This window comes from Mauremys reevesii, linkage group 7 (genome assembly GCF_016161935.1).
Source record: "Mauremys reevesii isolate NIE-2019 linkage group 7, ASM1616193v1, whole genome shotgun sequence".
Classification (NCBI taxonomy): Eukaryota; Metazoa; Chordata; order Testudines; family Geoemydidae; genus Mauremys; species Mauremys reevesii.
Genome location: NC_052629.1, coordinates 108,676,567 through 108,694,987, shown reverse-complemented (window position 1 = coordinate 108,694,987; position 18,421 = coordinate 108,676,567). Strand labels below are relative to the sequence as shown.

General features: G+C 42.3%; 1 protein-coding gene across 6 annotated transcripts in view; it reads right to left on the bottom strand.

Moving 5' to 3' along the window:
• RAD18 (RAD18 E3 ubiquitin protein ligase) overlaps positions 1-12,741 on the bottom strand; it is a 119,549-nt gene extending 106,808 nt beyond the window's left edge. For all 6 annotated transcript variants that reach the window (XM_039481658.1, XM_039481659.1, XM_039481660.1 and 3 more), the window contains exons 1-4: positions 12,456-12,741; positions 11,455-11,536; positions 4,892-4,953; positions 2,134-2,204 (exon numbers count right to left, since the gene is read on the bottom strand). In XM_039481658.1, coding sequence (XP_039337592.1) covers positions 2,134-2,204; positions 4,892-4,953; positions 11,455-11,536; positions 12,456-12,503 — 263 coding nt within the window. In that variant the 5' untranslated portion in view covers positions 12,504-12,741. The remainder of the gene's footprint in view (positions 1-2,133; positions 2,205-4,891; positions 4,954-11,454; positions 11,537-12,455) is intronic.
• Between the last annotated feature and the right edge of the window lie 5,680 nt (positions 12,742-18,421).

Sequence of the window (18,421 nt, the reverse complement as noted above, 5' to 3'; positions counted from 1 at the left end):
TAAAAAAAGTAACTAGAGGCTTAAGGCCTCATATATGAAAGTTAGTAATGTATTTAAAAGAACAGTTTACACTGTACAGAGAGGTCAGAAGTTCAGTTCACTAAAGAAATTACATTTAGGAACTGGAAGACAAGCAGATCAATGCTAACACAGTTCATTCTCACAACTGGCAAAGAAGTTGTCCAACTTTCATCAGCACGTTTTAATAAAACAGTCACTATAATCCTAAAATGGATTTGGCAACATCTCTTTCACGGAGGAAGTACTTTGTGCACTCTGACACTGCTTTTCACCTTGTCCCTGTACGCTGGCTCCTAATGTGAGTCTATGACTCTGAAGGGTCTTATGGGAAATCAGTAGCAATAAGAGCTTAAAAGCCTTCCAAGGTGGCAGAGTACCTTGGCTGGCCAACAGCAGCAGGACTAGTGAGTTACAGGAAATTTTCCAGAACCTGCTCTGCCTCACTGCCACGTTCTCTATTACATTTTCTTTGTTAATGGCTGGTTGTGAGGAATCTCAGTGTTGCATGGTTATTTATGGCTTTGGCTTTCTCCTCTTTCATTGAGCAGATCACTAGCTGTTAGGAAAAGTCTGAGGTTCAATTGCATTATAAATCATGAGAAGGATTAACTCATTTATTAAAGGTTCCAAAAGAGTCTGAAATAGTATTCTGTTTATTCCACTGAATTTACCTTAGTAGTTAAAGACTAGTACAGCCTCCAACAGGAAAATGGACTTCACTCTCAGCTTTTCATAGGCTTGTCATGTTTACAATTTTATAGATAATTATTTTAGAATCACAGTAACACACTTTATACTGTAACTAGCACACAACATATCTATTTTAGCATTTCTACTGCAGTTATGACTTTCTTACAATCATTTTCTGCTAAAGACCATTCATTTACATAAACAGAGGAGCTTTTCTAGTATAGTATATGCTACAAAGTATGTCTGTTTGCAGATCTTACTATTTAATTGAAATTCCAGGCATACCCAACACTCAATTTGTTATTGTCCAACGCAATATGTGGAGGATACAATTAGCAGTTTTCACTTCCAGTAATTACAGTACTGCTATCGGCTTCAAGCAAACCTGACTAGGATGGAGGTCACAGGTCAGAGTAGGGTGACCAGATGTCCCATTTTCAAAAGGGACAGTCCCGTTTTTTGGGACATTTTCTTATATAGGTGCCTATTACCCCCCACTCCCATTACATTTTTTCACAGTTGCTATCTGGTAACCCTAGGTCAGAGTAAACTTGAGTATAAAATTAATTACAAACATCTTTGAAGCACCATAAAGCAGCTGTAATACTGCTACCAACTATCTTACCTACTTGTATAGAGGGCACCACCACAAAGTGCAAAGGGCCAGGTCCAAAGCCTACTGAAATCCACGCAAAGGCTCCCACAGACTTTAGTAGATATTGGATCAGGCAAGTGCAAAGAATCCAAGTACAAAAAAGTAGACGTAAATGTATCTTTATTTGTGTTGATGCACACAATGTAAACTCAATCACATTCCAGCACCTAGTATCTTTCACAAAGATTATCACACAGCCCGGGAGTATTTTTTCCTAAACTGTGAACAAGTTCTCAAAATGGTCATCTGTCCTCAAGTCAGAATGGTGGTCTATTTGGTTGAATAGAATGAAACTATGTAATTTGAAAAAATGAAAAAGCTAAACACGTCTTCCCCCCCGCCTTTTTTAAGGCCAGATTATGTGCACAGCTATCACAATGATGGGTTCCTTATAAAAACCTGTAATAAAAAAACATTAGAGACATCTTCTGCCCATATTTATAGACTTCATCTATAACTAAGTATGCAAAATGCACCTTACAATCAGGCCTTTTTCCCTAAATTAGTCAATCCTTGTGGCATTTAGGTTACAAATTAAACGTTAATCTCCCCACATACACCCATTAATCGATTAATCTACTATATGAGATACGGATATGAAAATTTTCAGTAGTTTATTCTCTTTGGTTGCATTATGACACACGGGCCTGGGTTTTTAACTCAAAACACAAACACACTATGGCATGCAGGCTTAGCTAAAGGAGTCAAGTGATGTCTATATTTCTAACCATGGAAACATACGTAATATTTGAAAAATTCTGTTGTACCTTGCAGAATTAAAGTTTTTTACCAGCTCATCTAATATCCGGTTATTTTTCAGGTCAGGTTCCGTGACTGCCTACAAAAGAACAGAAGTAAACAGACAGTGTTCAAGCAAACATAATTTACTTCTCAGATGTGTGTTTCGGACACCACCCATACAACCCTCTCCCCTCAAAATTGTTGTCAACAAAGTTGCATAAAAATGAAGTTCAAATATCTTCTACTGAAAACCATCTAAGACCCTGAAATAAGTGAGTCTCGAAAATGTTAGGTAATACCCAGAAGTATAGATAAAAATAATACTTTGTTCTAAGACCAACCCCATTAATACTAGTCTCCAACAGTGCTTTATTGTACCCAAGCTCCAGTCATTTTGGAAGACAAAAGTAGGCTCCTAAGGATGAGATGCAAACATTAAGCAAGAAGGAGTAAACAAAGGAAAATGTCTGTTTGAATAATGATGGAATAAAAGATACAGATTATGGGGTAGTTTTCTGCATACATATCATTCTTTTAAAAGAACCTTCCTCTCTATTTTAATTGTCCTCCTGTGTTACCATTCCAGAGCTTCCTTTGCTCTTACTCATATCAATCAATGGGATTTCTAAAAAGGTAGAAGGATGGATATAAAATGTGCAGTTCAGAAATATATACTGAAAAGTCTGCACTTTTTTAAACATCAAAAGACTGACAATATATTACAAATAGACCTTTCTGAATTCTTGCCTTGAACAGACTCATGCTTTAGGAATATGTAATGAAAATTACCTATATTTTGCCAGTACTTTTGAAACATTGTTTGTTGTGTTTAAGCAGCCTACCATTTAAAAACATCCAGCAAAACCCAACAGGCTTAAAGGCAAATCCTATCTTAAAGTCTAAGACAGGGGTCGGCAATCTTTCAGAAGTGGTGTGCTGAGTCTTCATTTATTCACTCTAATTTAAGGTTTCGTGTGCCGGTAATACATTTTAACATTTTTAGAAGGTCTCTTTCTATAAGTCTATATTATATAACTAAGCTATTGTTGTATGTAAAGCAAACAAGGTTTTCAAAATGTTTAAGAAGCTTCATTTAAAATTAAATTAAAATGTTGATCTTACGCTGCCAGCCTGGGGTTCAGTTCACCTAAGCCGGCAGCAGGCTGAGTGGGGCCTGCGGCCAGGACCCCAGACCTGAGGAGGGGAGGGGTTCAGGGCAGAGGTCTGGGTGTGTGAAGAAGTTCAGGGGTCAGGGCAGAGAGCTGGGGGGTGTGGAGGGTGTAGGGCAGAAGACTGGGTGTGGGGGGGAGGTTCAGGGGTCAGAGCAGAGGGCTGGAAGGTGTGGGGGGGTCAAGGCAGAGGGCTGGGGTGCTCGGCAAGTAGCGGTGCTCCCAGCCCTCAGTGGCTCATGGCAGGGGGCTGGAAGGGATATGGCCTGTTCCACCCCCTTCCCCAAGGCCCCATCCCTACCGCTCTCTGCCTCCTCTACGGAGCTGCCTGCATGCTGCCGCTCTTCCCCATCCCCCTCGCAAGGGGCATCAGCTGATCGGTGCAGGGACGGAGAAGAGGAGGGGCAGGAAAGCAGCACGCTGGGGGAAGAAGCGGGGGGCGGGGGGGAAGCTTGGCTGCCACAGGACCAAGCTTCTGCCTCCTGCCCCCGCAGAGGAGAACGGTGGGCGGGGGGCTGAGTGGGGCTGGGAGCCAGGATTTTGTGCCACTCAAAATCGGCTCGTGTGCCATGTTTGGCACGCGTGCCGTAGGTTGCCGATGCCTGGTCTAAGACAAATGGTCCTCCATGCCCTTTATTAAGTGAAAGTCTTTCAGATAAGATCTTAATAAGAAAGATCTGCCTGTACTGCATGGCATGGGTATTGTTGGTCCTCACAGTGTTTTTCAGAAGAGAAGAGATTTACCCCAGTATACATGGCCAACGTCTACCACGCCTCTGCTCTATAGTATACTGCCATCCTCCACCCCAGAAGTGGCTGCACTACACATCTGATGTGTTGTATGGAACTCATTTTACAATATGAGTAGAAAATATATTAAACTACTTATTCTACACAATAGATACATAGGAATACACTTAATCTCCACTATGCAAAGTGTCCCAGCAGCATCAACAAGACTTAATTAATTAGAACTAGAATGTTAGAAAATGCTCTCATGGGGGGGGAGGGAATCAGAAAAATCACTTCTGAGTTTACTCAATCTAAACATTCCATCACCAGCCACCCCAAAATAACATGTACTCCTCAATTTAAAATATGGGGGGAGGGAAATCAATCAAAAGCCATTTCTATTGGTTATAGGTTCTGTAAAAGTCTATTTTTACTAATCCTAAATTCTGGATCAAATTCAACCTGGCAGTGTCTCTTTAAAAGACCAGTAACGTGAACCATGCAATGATCAAAGATTGATGAAAATTAATTGTCCCTTTGGGAAATAAATGCAACTTTTTCAAACTCAGGTGCCTACAAGTGCCTAAATTTGTATTAGACCACTTATTTAGGTGCCAAAGATTGCAATGACTTCAATGAATATTCAGGACCTCTGAAAAAAATCATGACACTTAGCTGCCTAGATATGGATTTTAGGTGCTCAATTTGAGGCTCTCTCATTTGAAAATACCCGCAGAGGTGAACAATATAAGAAGCAGTTCTATATATATCTTACAATTACATATCTGATTAGACCCAAAGAGGGGGAAAAAAAAGTCTTAATACTAAAGATTTACCCAAAACAATATAGAAGAAAAAAGAAAAACAAAACAAAAACACTTACCACACAACATGTTGGACACTGAGTTTTATAAGACAGAAATTTGCGTATACAAAGGGAACAATCTGAAAAAAAACAAATTACATACCATATAATCAGAGTGTACTAAGCTAAGATGAATACACATTGTTGACAGATTTCAGAGGGGCAGCCGTGTGAGTCTGAATCAGCAAAAAAAACAAGGTGTCCTTGTGTCACCTTAGAAACTAACAAATTTATTTGGGCATAAGCTTTCGTGGGCTAGAACCCACTTCACCAGATGCATGAAGTGAAAAATACAGGAGCAGGTATAAATACCCCGCTGCCGTGTACATTGGCAGTGCCTCTGTCTCTATGCAGAAGAATAAATGGACACAAATCTGACATCAGGAATCATAACAGTCAAAAACAAACACTTCAGTCTCTCTGGTCACTCAATAACAGACCTAAAAGTGGCAATTCTTCAACAAAAAAAACTTCAGAAACAGACTCCAATGTGAAGCTGCAGAACTGGAATTAATTTGCAAACTGGTTACCATCAGATTAGACCTGAATAAAGACAGGGAGTGGTTGGGTTATTACAAAATCTAAACCTAATTTTCCCCAATACTAATTTCTCCCTACTATTACTCATACCTTCTTGTCAACTGTCTGTAATGGGCCACTCTCTTACCACTTCAAAAGTTACACTTGGTATCCTGCTGTCAACTGATTTATCTCGTTAGACTGACCTCACACTTGGTAAAGCAACCCCCATCCTTTCATGTATTTATACTTGGTCCTGTATTTTTCACTTCATGCATCTGATGAAATGGGTTCTAGCCCAAAGCTTAGGGCCAAAAAAATGAGTTAGTCTCTAAGGTGCCACAAGGACTGCTAGTTTTTTTGTTTTTTTTAAAACACATTGTTGAGTAACTATATATATATTTTTTTCATCTAGCAAAATGTGAACTAAAGTAATTATAGTCATACGTAAAAACCGAAACATTCAATAAAGAACACTATTCTATTTTAATGGAACCTTTACCAGCATATTTCAGCATTTGATCTCAGTCTGTGTCCATTTAAAAAAAATATTTAGCAAATATACCCCAAAGCAACATCAACTTTTATTGTTAAAATATCATGGTTTACTGAGCTAACCTTCAAGTTTGAAATAACTACACTTTCTAGAACCACAAAATTCAAATCCCATCCAGTATATGGAGTAAAGTCAGGGGGAAGATTTAACACAGGTTCCATGCTCCTATCTTTTAGGGCCTTTTCCAAAGCTCGCTCAAGTCAATTCACTAACTCCCATTAACTTCAGAGAGCCTTCCATTAGCCATTATTTTTATTCTCCTGCTAAGAAATGATTAAACGGGGTAAGGGCTTAATCCTGCAACGTGCTGAGCACCCTCAACCGAAGTTGAAGGTTTATTTCAGTGGGAGTTGAGGATGCTTAGCATCTTGCAGAATTGAGCCTTCCAGAAGGGCTTCTTTGGACTAAAGGAGTATGAAGGGCCTAGGAATTTCTGAGTTCCAGTCCCAGCTTTGACAATGACTCAGTGTGTGGATATGGGAAAGGCACTTCGCTTCTCTGCCTCAATATCTCCATTTTACTAAATGGAGAAAAGACCTCCCTCACAGGAGTGTTTTTAAGTGCTTTGAGAATGTAAAGCTCCATAAGCATATGAGTGCTCTGTGTTACTGTTATGTAAATTAATAGATTTGATTAAGTTCTCTGCTGATAGATTTTTATTCCCCACTCATCTACTGTCAAGTAAATGTTCCGTCCTAGGTTTAACTTATAGACATGGCTTTCATTACTCCTAAGTAGAGTTGATTAAACTTTCCAATAATATTGTAATTGCATTTCTTCTTGAAACAAATCTATTTTTAAGGAAAAATCTGTCAGAAGCATCACACTCTGCATCCCAAGTTATTCACAGATTGCTTTGGGCATGCAGCTGTCTAATAACAGCTGGAAGAACACATCAAGCAATAAAACAATTATTTAATTTTAGCATGTACTTTCTTATTGTTCCAATTAAGTTTCCTGCACCTCTCTGTCTGCAATAATCACAAGAACACCTATGTGAAACTGCTTCTGCAATATACCTTCCTAAGGGCTAGTCTACACTGAAGCTGTAAGACAACCTAAGTTATGCTACTTCAGTTACGCAAGTTAAGTAACTGAAGTCGAAGTAACTTAGGTTGACTTAGAGCAGTACCTACACCACACTATTTTGACGGGAGACACTCTCCTGCCAACTTACTTCCAGTCTCTGGGGGAGATGGAGTATAGATTTCATCAGGAGAGCGCTCTGCCATTGACTTAGCTTGACTTCACCAGACCCACTAAATCGACATTGCTAAATCGATCGCAGCAGTGCCAATTTAGTCATAAGTATAGAGAAGCCCTAATACAATGTGAAAGGAACATTAGGGTTACAAAACCAATCACTCAAAAATTGGGAAATGCCAGAATTAAGGATGCCTGCACAAACTTAACTCAGCCCCATTGTGCATATGCTAGCACAGGGATCGGCAATCTTTGGCACATGGCCCATCCAGGAAATCTGATGGGGGGCCAGGACAGTTTGTTTACCTGCAGCGTCTGCAGATTCGGTCAATCCAGGGCTGCAGGAAGTGGCATGGGCCAAGCGATCTGCTGGCCGCCACTTCCCGCAGCCCCCATTGACCTGGAATGGCAAACCATGGCCAGTGGGAGCTGCGATCGGCCAAACCTGCAAATGCTGCAGGTAAACAAACCATACAGGCCCACCAGCGGATTTCCCTGCTGGGCCACATGCCAAAAGGTTGCCGATCCCTGTGTAGCATATCAATACCAGCAGCATTGACATCACTGAAGAGTCTCCCTGGTGCCCAGCGCCAGAGCAACCCATAGCACCCAGAAACAGCAATTGCAGGGAAAGTCCTGCTTGGCCCCTGCAATCCTAGGGTATGCTCAGTAGAGATGTAATCTTCCAAGAATTTAGCTGTCAAACTCCACCAAGTCTCTACAGACTAGGTGCAAACAGATTTTCAGAGGTATCTGAATTGGCCCAGCATGTAAATTTTTTGGCACAACCAGCAAAAGGCACCACCAGGGCAACACCCTTGTCAAATTTCAAGCCCTTGCGCCAAAGCTACATAGCTTCTCAACAAACCAACTGTAATTTTTTTTTAAACATGAGCAAAACAATGTATTTTTTCCTAATCTCATGCTTAGAAATAGCTAAAGTACTTTTTTGCTGAAACTTGCCAGCAAATTCAGCCTGAGGCAGACACCCAGCATGGAAAATTTCAGCCAAGACAGTTAATATTTGGCAAAATCATAATCAACTGAAAACAGGATCTTATAATGGGAGATGACAGGTAATCTTAACTAGAGGCAGCACTACGAGCTCCACCTATAATCCCATCTACAAGACATCTTTGAGCCCTACTCCTGACTCTGGGTTTTGCTAATGTATTATTCTGAAAGACACTTCAGCAGTGAGTTGACAGATATACTCTTTGTAACAAAAACAATGGCATTTAAATGCACTAGTCCCTACAACAGACATCTGCATCCTCAACAAAACAGTGGTTGTTTCCCAACAAACCTCTCAAAAAATGACTGCCCAATTTACAACCTGCATTTGTGAAAGTGTGGGCTAGGATGTATAGATGAAAGATGGTGGTCTTTGCTCACTAAAGGCAGTGGTTACCACTGAACCATCTAGTACGAGGCACCATCTGCAAGTTCTGATTTAGAAGCAAGGACACTAGAATTTTGCTGCGGGCGGCAAGTTGCCTGCCAAACTGCCCCAAATGTGAGTGGCATTGCAACCTGGCACATGGAGTCACAACAGCACTCAAATTTGACCTTGCCTTCCCTCTGCTATGCCAGCAGAGTAGGGACTCCGCTGTTACGCCGCCCAGCTGTGGTCAAAGGTTGGGGGAGGGAATCTGGGCCACCCCCTCCTTGCACCTGTTTAAAAGGGCTATACATTTTTAAAAAAAAATCCCATCAAGAACTTATAAGTTCTACACTGCACTCTAGTAAATAATAAATGACCAGATCATAACTTTCCATGTGAAACACCACCAGAGAGGAATTTTTATGAGGAAACCTCTGCACTAACTCTCTACAGCATGCCATGAGAACAGGGTGCAGGAAGGAGCTAGCTCCCTGCAGTAAAAACCACAGGACCATCCCCCAACCCTGATAGATCCTGGGGGAAATCACAAAAGGCCAGGATCATGCACATTAAGATTATGTTTACACTACCGCAGTAAGTCGACCTACGCTATGCAACTCCAGTTACGTGAATAATATAGCTGGAGTCGACGCACCTTAGGTCAAGTTACCATGGGGTTGACAGGAGAAAATCTCCTGTTGACTTACTTTACTCTTCTCGTACACGATCTGCAGTCGATTTGGCAGGTCTTTACTAGACCCGCTAAAGCGAGCGCCGGTGGATCGATCTCAGAGCATCAATCCCTGACATAGTGTAGACCTGACCTAAGCTTCTATTCCTCAGCTTTAGCTCTGGCCTTGATTTGCACCCCCTTGGGCTCCATGCCAGTGAGGCTTCATTGGAGTCAGGGTTTCGGGTCCCATTTAACAGTTGTCCCTGTATTTCCTGGGACAGAGTGGAGAGATGCATGGAAAATTTCATACAGCTCTAGGCAATGTTCTATAAGGCAGGTGGGTGGGCAGGAATCTGCATAACTTTAGCCTCCATCTGTTGATGTACCACACAAGGGGTTCACTCACATAGGGCCCGATTCTGCAGTCACTCCACATGTAGAACTCCTGTTAATTCAAGTGAATAGAACTCCTGTTCAGAGCATGGCTACAGAATCAAGTTCTGCAACTGCTCACCGTAACCGCTGAGTACAAGTGGCAGCTCTTTCATATGACCTCTACTAACCTAGAATACGCATAAGCTTGTAGTAAAAAGCAAAGGAAGTTAAAAGGTTCATCTATCTGCACACAAACACTAAGAGCATGTCTAACCAGCAATGAAAGCCCAGGGTTAGTGGGACTCGAGTCAGCTGAACTGTGTCAGAGAATGCTGGGCTTGCACGTCTATACGGCATTTTAACCTTAGGTTAAGGATTTTCTGACCCGTGCTCAAACTTAGAACTCTGGCGTCCACACTGCAGTGCACAGACCCGAGTCAAAGTAACCCTGTTCCAAAGTGCCTAGTACCTCTCCTCCCCACCAAACCAGCATTGAGGCTCTAGCCCTACAAATGTGTTGCAAAATGCGAAAGCTCTACTGCCCACTCTGTTTCCTAACTCTGATGGTGTTACTGATGGGACTCAGGTGCCCATAAGGGGCACATGAGCACATAAACTGCACAATGAGCTCCTTTAGAAGGTAGTTTGAGAAGGCTTTATACTGAACTACCATCTAGTTTGAGAAAGGGGCTCTCCACCTCTAGGCTGAGTCGCACTGGCAGGAAAATGCCCAAATGCTCCTGTTCTGAGGATAATTACGACATCCGTATCCAGGGCTGACAAACTATTAAAATGAAACAGGACTAAGTATTATCTACACCATTCCTGACAGGTGTTTGTCTAACCTGACCTTAAAAATCTCCAATGACAGTGATTCTACAACCTCCATAGGCAATTTATTCCAGTGCTTAACCAACCTGACAGTTAGGAAGTTTTTCCTAATGTCCAACTAAACCACCCTTGCTGCAATTTAAGACCATTGCTTCTTGTTCTATCCTCAAAGATTAAAGACAACAATTTACCTCCCTCCTCCTTGTAACAACCTCTTATGTACCTGAAAACTGTTATCATATCACCCCTCAGTTTCTCTTCTCCAGACTAAATTAACGCAATTTTTTTCCCAATCTTCCCTCATGGGTCATTTTTCTAGACCATTATCATTTTTTGTTCATCTCTGGACTTTCTCCAATTTGTCCACATCTTTCCTGAAACGTGGTGCCTAGAACTGGACACAATACATCAGTTGAGGCCTAATCAGCGCGGAGTAGAGCAGAAGAATTACTTCTTGTGTCTTGCTTACAACACTCCTGCTAATACATCCGAAAACGATATTTGCTTTTTTTGCAACACTATTACGCTGTTGACTCACATTTAGCTTGCGATCCACTATGACCCCCAGATCCCTTTCCACAGTACTCCATCCTAGGCAGTCATTTCCCATTTTGTATGTGTCCAATTGATGGTTCCTTCCTAAGTGGTGTACTTTGCATTTGTCCTTATTGAATTTCATCCTATTTTCTTCAGGCCATTTCTCCAGCTTGTCCAGATCATTTTGAATTTTAATCCTATCCTCCGAAGCACTTGACGCCCCTCCCAAACTTGCCATCAGCCGCAAATGTTATAAGTGTACTCTCTATGCCATTATCTAGGTGTCAGCTTAACAAGGGCCTTGAACCTCCAGCCCTGCAGGATGCTGAGATCATAGGTTCAAGCCCTAGGTTAACATAATTGGTGGGTTAGGCTCAAGCCTGGGCTTACACTGCTGTGTTGACGTACCCTAACATCTAACAGATGAGATGGCAGGATGGAATGAGAATCGGGCACAAGTAAGGGATACATACACACACCCACAAAAAGACTCCTATACTTACAGTTATGTGAACACTGTGGTATGATCATTGCAATATTAAAGTAATCAAAGCATATCCCACAACGCAACAAATCATCCACGGCCTGAAATGGGAAAAATAAAGTTAAGGTCATTCGAAGGCACCCTTCAAAAACTCTTCATCTGACTATATGTATGATATAAGAAATGTCTACATGCTTTCACTCTCAGAAATTCTTGTCCACCAGTTTCCTAAACCCCATAGATGAAAAACAAAAATCCCTCACATCTCTTGGGGACAAGTTTAACAGTTGTTTTATGTCAAGAGCTGTTACACTAAATGGCAACAAACACAAACTGTCACATTGCTATTCAGTAGCAGCTTGAACACAAATTCAGTAAACAAACTGAACTGAGAACAGCTTCCAAAATCAGTTCCAGTGTGTACATTTAATCTTTGGCACCTCTCCTAGAGCTCAAGGGTGAAAAGGGGGAAGGGAATGGCAGTTCTTGCAGAAGACCCTTCCCAAATGGGAGCGCTGCTAGTAATTCATTATTATTTGACACTCCTCCTGACAAACTCTCCCCATCCAGCTTCCTCCCTAGCAAAAATGGGGCATGAGTCTTGTCGAAAGCAAAAGGCCTGTTCTGCCACCTAAAAGTTTTTTTTTTTTGGAGGGGGAAGGTAAATCCCACTATAAGGCCAGCTGCAATCCTCTGATACTTCAGTATCCCCACGGTCACTCTTGGGAGCCCCCATGAATCAAAATGCCAGCGCTGGAGAACCACTCTCTTGCTTAAGGATTGTGAGGACCCCTCTCTTACCTATAAGGATCTTTGGACCACGAGTCTATTACCACCCCCAGTAAGCACCAATGGGCTCCCCCCACATCCGCTCCCCCTGAGAGACTCTCCCCCAGGTCCTGCCCTGGGCCGGTACCCCCCGTTGCCATGGGGAGGCTCGGTACAAGCCCCGACAGCTGGGAGCCGCGGCTCCAGGGAGCTACCCCCAGCGCAGCCCCGAGGAGCCTCCCTCCCACTTACTTTCAGCAAGGAGAGGTTCTCCGGCCAGCGCGGCTCGGCCAGCGCCATGGTGCCCGCCACAGGCAGGGCCAGCTCCCGGCCCGCGCGCAGCCGGCCCCAAATCACCCGCGCTCAGCTCCCGGCACAGCAACCGGCGCGCGCCTACTTCCGGCCCCGCCCCGGAGGTTGCTGGGAGATGTAGTTTGTGCGGCGGCTGCGCGCTGCTCCCCTGCCAGGGCTGTGGCTAGGCCCGGCCAGGGTGGGACCAGTCATTGAGGGGGAAGGCGCGTCCCTCTAGGAGAAGGGCGATTCCTTCTGCTACAGCGCGTCAGCCTCCCTCTCACAGAGACACTGCCAGGGCCGTTTAAAATACAGGGGCCAGCAGGCACAATGGGACCCTCCCCTCAGGGATTTCCCTAGACCCCCCCCCCCTGAATTTCACCAACACCCCTTAGTTTTGTGAACTGGTTACATGTAGTGTTGCCTATTTAGTGATTGTTTGGACAGTTAAATTGAAATTGAAACATTAATACACACGTTTAAAGTGTATGATAAAATACATGCATCTGAAAAAGTATAATAGATTTGAAAAGTATGAACATAGACTGGCTTCCTTAGACAGCTGTTGTTTTTTATGACAAGGTCAGTGTATTCATTTTGGTGATGTTGGCCAACCTAATAATTTCAACTTATTATTTGTAAGCAAAGTCTAAATGAGCTCTCCCTGACAGCTCCTGATGAGCTGGGGTGAAAGGGTTCAGGACCAGAGTGTATTTGCATTCACACCTAATCTACATAGGTATCCAGCAAACAGAGCTGTATTGCCCAAGTAATAGATTTTGGCTGGGGTTGGGTTACAAATCCCTTGAACGAGGAGGGTAATGAAATGTTATTCTTATTGTATGAGTAAAGGGCTGTAGAACTGTACTTAGCCTGTGCTGATTGAGGGCATCAAGAGAGAGGATGGGGACAGGTGTTTTGCTTGATAGTCTGCCTGAGTCACAAGTGCTATTTGACCTGCCCCACTCCACTGTTTAAAGACAGAGGTGATTAGGCTCTACAGATAGTCTTTTGTTTTGTTAAGTGACCACGACAGCTGAAATCACTGATAATCAGGCCTAAGTGCTTAGACCTGCTGTGGGACAGTGTTTCTGTAGAAGAGATGACCCAGTCTGCACTAGCAGTGAGGTTCCCGGACTGAGAGCTTAGTGAAATCATAGAGAGCTGGGTGAAACCTCAAGAGACCAACTCACAGAGGTCACAGTGGCAGCAGAAGGTGATGGTGCAGAGCCACTGGCAACAGAGCAATGGATTGAATGGTGGCACAATGAACAACAGTGGCCGGAGTGAACAGTGAGCAGCTGGAGGAACAAGCAAGGTGCCTTCTTGCCCCCCACCTGGGAGGTGAACTCACGTGAAAGCACCTCTGAACTCTGAGTCTCCACTGACTAAGGACGACACCAGCGAGTGTTAATGAGGCTGTTAAGAATCCTGGCCACACAACACAATTCATGCGAACAAACAGGGCTGTGGCATCATACTTTCTATTTAAGCAAGAGATACCACAAACTGGAGGCCAATGTTCATCCTGAAGTTGAACACTGGTTCTAAACAAGACCAGCAAATGTTCACTGTCTTTCTGCAAGAAACTCAACTGACTGGCTAGAAGCATGTGGTGCAACAGTGAAAGACTCAACAGTTGAAAAAGTGAAGAACTCTCTCACCACATTCAAAAAAACTTGCATACGTCGCTGATGAATGCACCAATGCAAATGGGCATCAAGTATTAAGTCATTGTGTATGTTATCTTGATGTCAGTGGTAGGCCAGTAGATGCATTTCTTGATGTTCAAGTTATAGAAGACACATCGGCTGCATCTGTGACAACCCAGTCTTAGAAGAGTTAAATGCTTGTCAATTGGACCCCAAACAGATGGCTGCTTGTGTATTTGATGGAGCTGCAAACTTTTCTGGAAGACATGGTGGAGTACAAGCTTTGCTCAGAGAAAAGCGTAACCCTAATCTTTTCTATACACACTGCAGAGGCCATCTACTCCAACTAGCACTAGTATGAGCTGCAGACTTTTCAAAAGACATTTTAAAAGCTATAAATTTAATGTCTTCATTATATTCTTTTTTTTCAGCAAGAGTCCAAAATGACTGAATATCTTGGAAAATATAGAAGATACACTGGGACTGAAGTTCAAATTAGTCCAACCTGGGAAAACCCTCTGGCTTTCTCATGAGCAATTGTTGGCTGTTGTCTTAAAATTACTCCAGCCATTATTACTGGCTTTGGAAAGTATTTACCAAGATTGGATGGATCTAAGTAGTGAGGCTGGTGGATTACTTTTGCTACTACATTCAGAGAAGACTATTGCCATTCTCTCTCTTGTAAGTCTACTGTTGAAAACACTTGGGTCATAAAACAATGCCATCCAGGCATCTGCTACAACAGTAGTAGATCTTTGTCCAGCAATAGAAGCTACGTTTTAGATCAATCAGAATGCTATCCATTGAAAAAGTACTGGAAGAAGCAAAGACTTCAGTCCAGAAGTTGACTAACGAAGGCATTTATATTGAATCCTTAAGTGAAGAGGACAAGACATGTTTGATAAGACAACTGAAAAAGTACACAGACTTGATTCTTAAAAATCTACAACAGCGACTTCTAGATTCTACTCAACCTCTACATAGCTTTTAGACTCAGACTTCAAGGTCAGAAGGGACCATTATGATCATCTAGTCTGACCTCCTGCATTTGGGATTTGCTGGCCACCGCTTCCCGCAGCCCCCATTGGCCTGGAGCAGCGAACCGCGGCCAGTGAGAGCTGCAATCAGCCGAACCTGCGGACCTGGAAGGTAAACAAACCAGCCCGGCCTGCCAGGGGCTCTCTACACAAGAGGTGGCTCCAATTTGAGAATCACTGCATTAGTTTGTCCATAATTTTGCCTGAGGAGAAGAAGCTGGAGATCACTGATGACTTTTAGAGTCACAGAATTTAAGTCTAGAAGGGACCACCGGCTCATCTAATCTGACCTGGGTTCCACCACCACCCACGCATTAAACTGAAATTATACAAAGTATTATAGGAGACTAGACTATATGTGCCACAGCCAGAGAATAGGAGGGACCATGGTGCACCGGTGCCCAACGCAACTGCAATGGCAGGGAAATGATCCACACCCACACGCTGCAGAGGAAAGCAAAAATCCCCCAAGGTCACTGCCAGATTGACCTGGGGGGGAAATTCCTTCTTCACCCATAAATGGCAATCAGTTAGACCCTGAGCACGTGAGCAAGAACCAAGCAGCCAAGTACTAGAGAGAGAGAATGCTTGGCATCACCTCACAGCCCTGGTCCTCCCCATCCAATGTCCCATCTCCAGCCCTGGCCATTCTCTGATGCTTCAGAGAAAGGAGATGAAAAACAAACCAGAATAAACTGGGAGCTCAGACACTACAGTGACGAGCGCTATATAAATACCTAGATTTGGGTGTGAGGATTTCGTTGATCCCTGAGGTTTTCAGTTGGATCCTTCTATAAACTTGGGTCTAATTTGTTATTTAATTAACCTACTAGGGGATATGATGCAAAACGGTTTTAAGGAAATAGGTAACTCATATTAGATAAAATCCCCTTTGCAATAAGAAAGTGTAAAGCCTGAGGTTGCATCTTTGTGTTTATTTTTTGTGTAAGTTGTAATGTTTGCTTTTCCTTACTATTTCATCTTTGAATTTCTGGTTTTTTTCTATTAACCAAATTTTGATTATTTTCACTGCAAGCAGGTCTCTGGTATGCAAACCATGTGGACTGTGTAAGCCAAAGTAAGCTGATATCTAGGGGGCTGGGTTCATGCTCTCAGGCGTGATGAACCAGAGGGGAAAAGTCAGCATGTCTGATAGTTAAGGAGGACATATTTGGGGAAACTCAGGACTAGAAGGACTGTTGGTGTCACCCTGCACTTGGCTGGTGAGACCCAGGGTGAGACCTTATGCTTGTGGGCTGGCGACTGGTGTCAGAGATCTGAACCATAGTCGCACGGCACCAAGCTACCGAAAAGTTACTGAGCACGTGGTGGCAACCACTCGCTGGTGTGGGTGGACCCCAAAAAGTCATAACAGAGTAACCAGCTTTTGCCCTTGATTGACTATAAAAGATTACTCTTTTTCTGTCCTCCAAAGAGCAATTTAGGCTGTAACTTTACTGATAGCCAATGTTCTCAAACCAAAATAAGTTAGGTCCTGTGTAATGTTGATAAATTAGAACAAGAATGTGAAAATAGATGCTCTGATTCAATTTAAACCATGAGTCAATGAGCCCTTCCTGCTTTCTGTTCACCTTCTTAATTTGTTTAAATTCCACCCCCTCATTTGTAAAATCCTCTTTCTCTGAATCGTCCTCTGTTCATGGGAGTGAGTATGTCAAGAGATCAGAGCAAGGACCTAGGATACAAGACACTTGGGGGCTATTGTCTGTTCTGCCACCAACTTGAGTAAGTCACAATCTCTTTGTGCCTCATTTTACCTATCTGAAAAAAAAGAGAGTAAATTACTTGTTAGAGGTGATATAGAGCTTAATGTACTAATAATGTTTGTAAAAACAACAAGGAGTCTGGTGGCACCTTAGAGACTAACAGATTTATTTGGGCATAAGCTTTCGTGGGTAAAAAACCCGGTCTCCATGCAGCTGAAGAAGTGGGGTTTTTACCCACAAAACTTATGCCCAAATAAATCTGTTAGTCTCTAAAGTGCCACCGGACTCCTCGTTGTTTTTGTGGATACAGACTAACATGGCTACCCCTCTAATGTTTGTAAAGTACTTTGAGAGTAGCAGGTAGAAGATGCTACCTAAATAATGTGAAAACATTATTTGTCATTCTCTTCTGCATAACAAATTATTATCCATGTCCTACATGCTTTAATACAATAATTATAAATTTAACAATTTTAAAATCTTTTTTTCTCTCTCTCTGTATTTCTGGTACCATTTTCACTCCACATGAGTGGAGAGCATGGAGTAAAATGAATGTAATCTATAAGAGAAAGTTGTGACTAGGTGTCAGGCACTTATGAGTTTAATATTTCATCTAAGTCACTGAATCTCATTTTTGACCTTGAGCAAGTAATTGAACTTGTCCTTAGTTGTAAAACTGAGATGATAATACTTACCTACCTCCTCCTCAAGGGTGTCATGGGGATTAATTAGTTAATGGTTGGATAGTGCTTAAAGCCTTATAAAGTACTATTAAGTTATTTTTATTATAATCAGAATGTATTATTCAATTTTCATTTTCTAATTAAGTCTAATTAAATACCAACATAGGAACTTTAAAAATCTTATACAATAATTTTTGCTCAAATAGTTGTTCATACCCAAAATTTCAACACCTCCAGTTCATGATCAATATAAAAAATGTATAGTTCTACAAGTTTGGGAGTTATGTCTAACAATGTGTAAAACTACTCCCAAAACACCATTTTAAATTGACTTTGTTTATCATTTCCAGTTTAATTTGATTTCCATAGTGACTGATATTTTTAGCAACTGTCACACTGAATGTGGAAACAGAATCTAAGCCAATGAAACTGTTTGTATAAAGCTATTATTCATTTTCTCTGCATGGCATTTCTTCAACTTTAAGCACTCAGGCTGTTTGCATGGAGTAAATCAGGGCCAAGTGAGTCTTGGCATAAGCAGGTGCAAAATCCCAAAAAGTCTCAGGACCTAGATCACCAGTGACATAAATGACCATGTAAAATACACATTAACTCTCAATCTCCTCTGGGACTTTAATCTCCTCTTACTTACACAAGTGAATGCTTACACAAAAGAGTGAAGTCAGTGGAGTTACTCCAGATTTACACCAACATACGTGAGCACAGAATTTGGCCCCAGACAAATTGTTCAGAAAACAAGTATATGTAAGTGGCACCAAGTTGGCATTCAGATATGCAAAATTAGTGTAATTTTCATGCCTATGATTT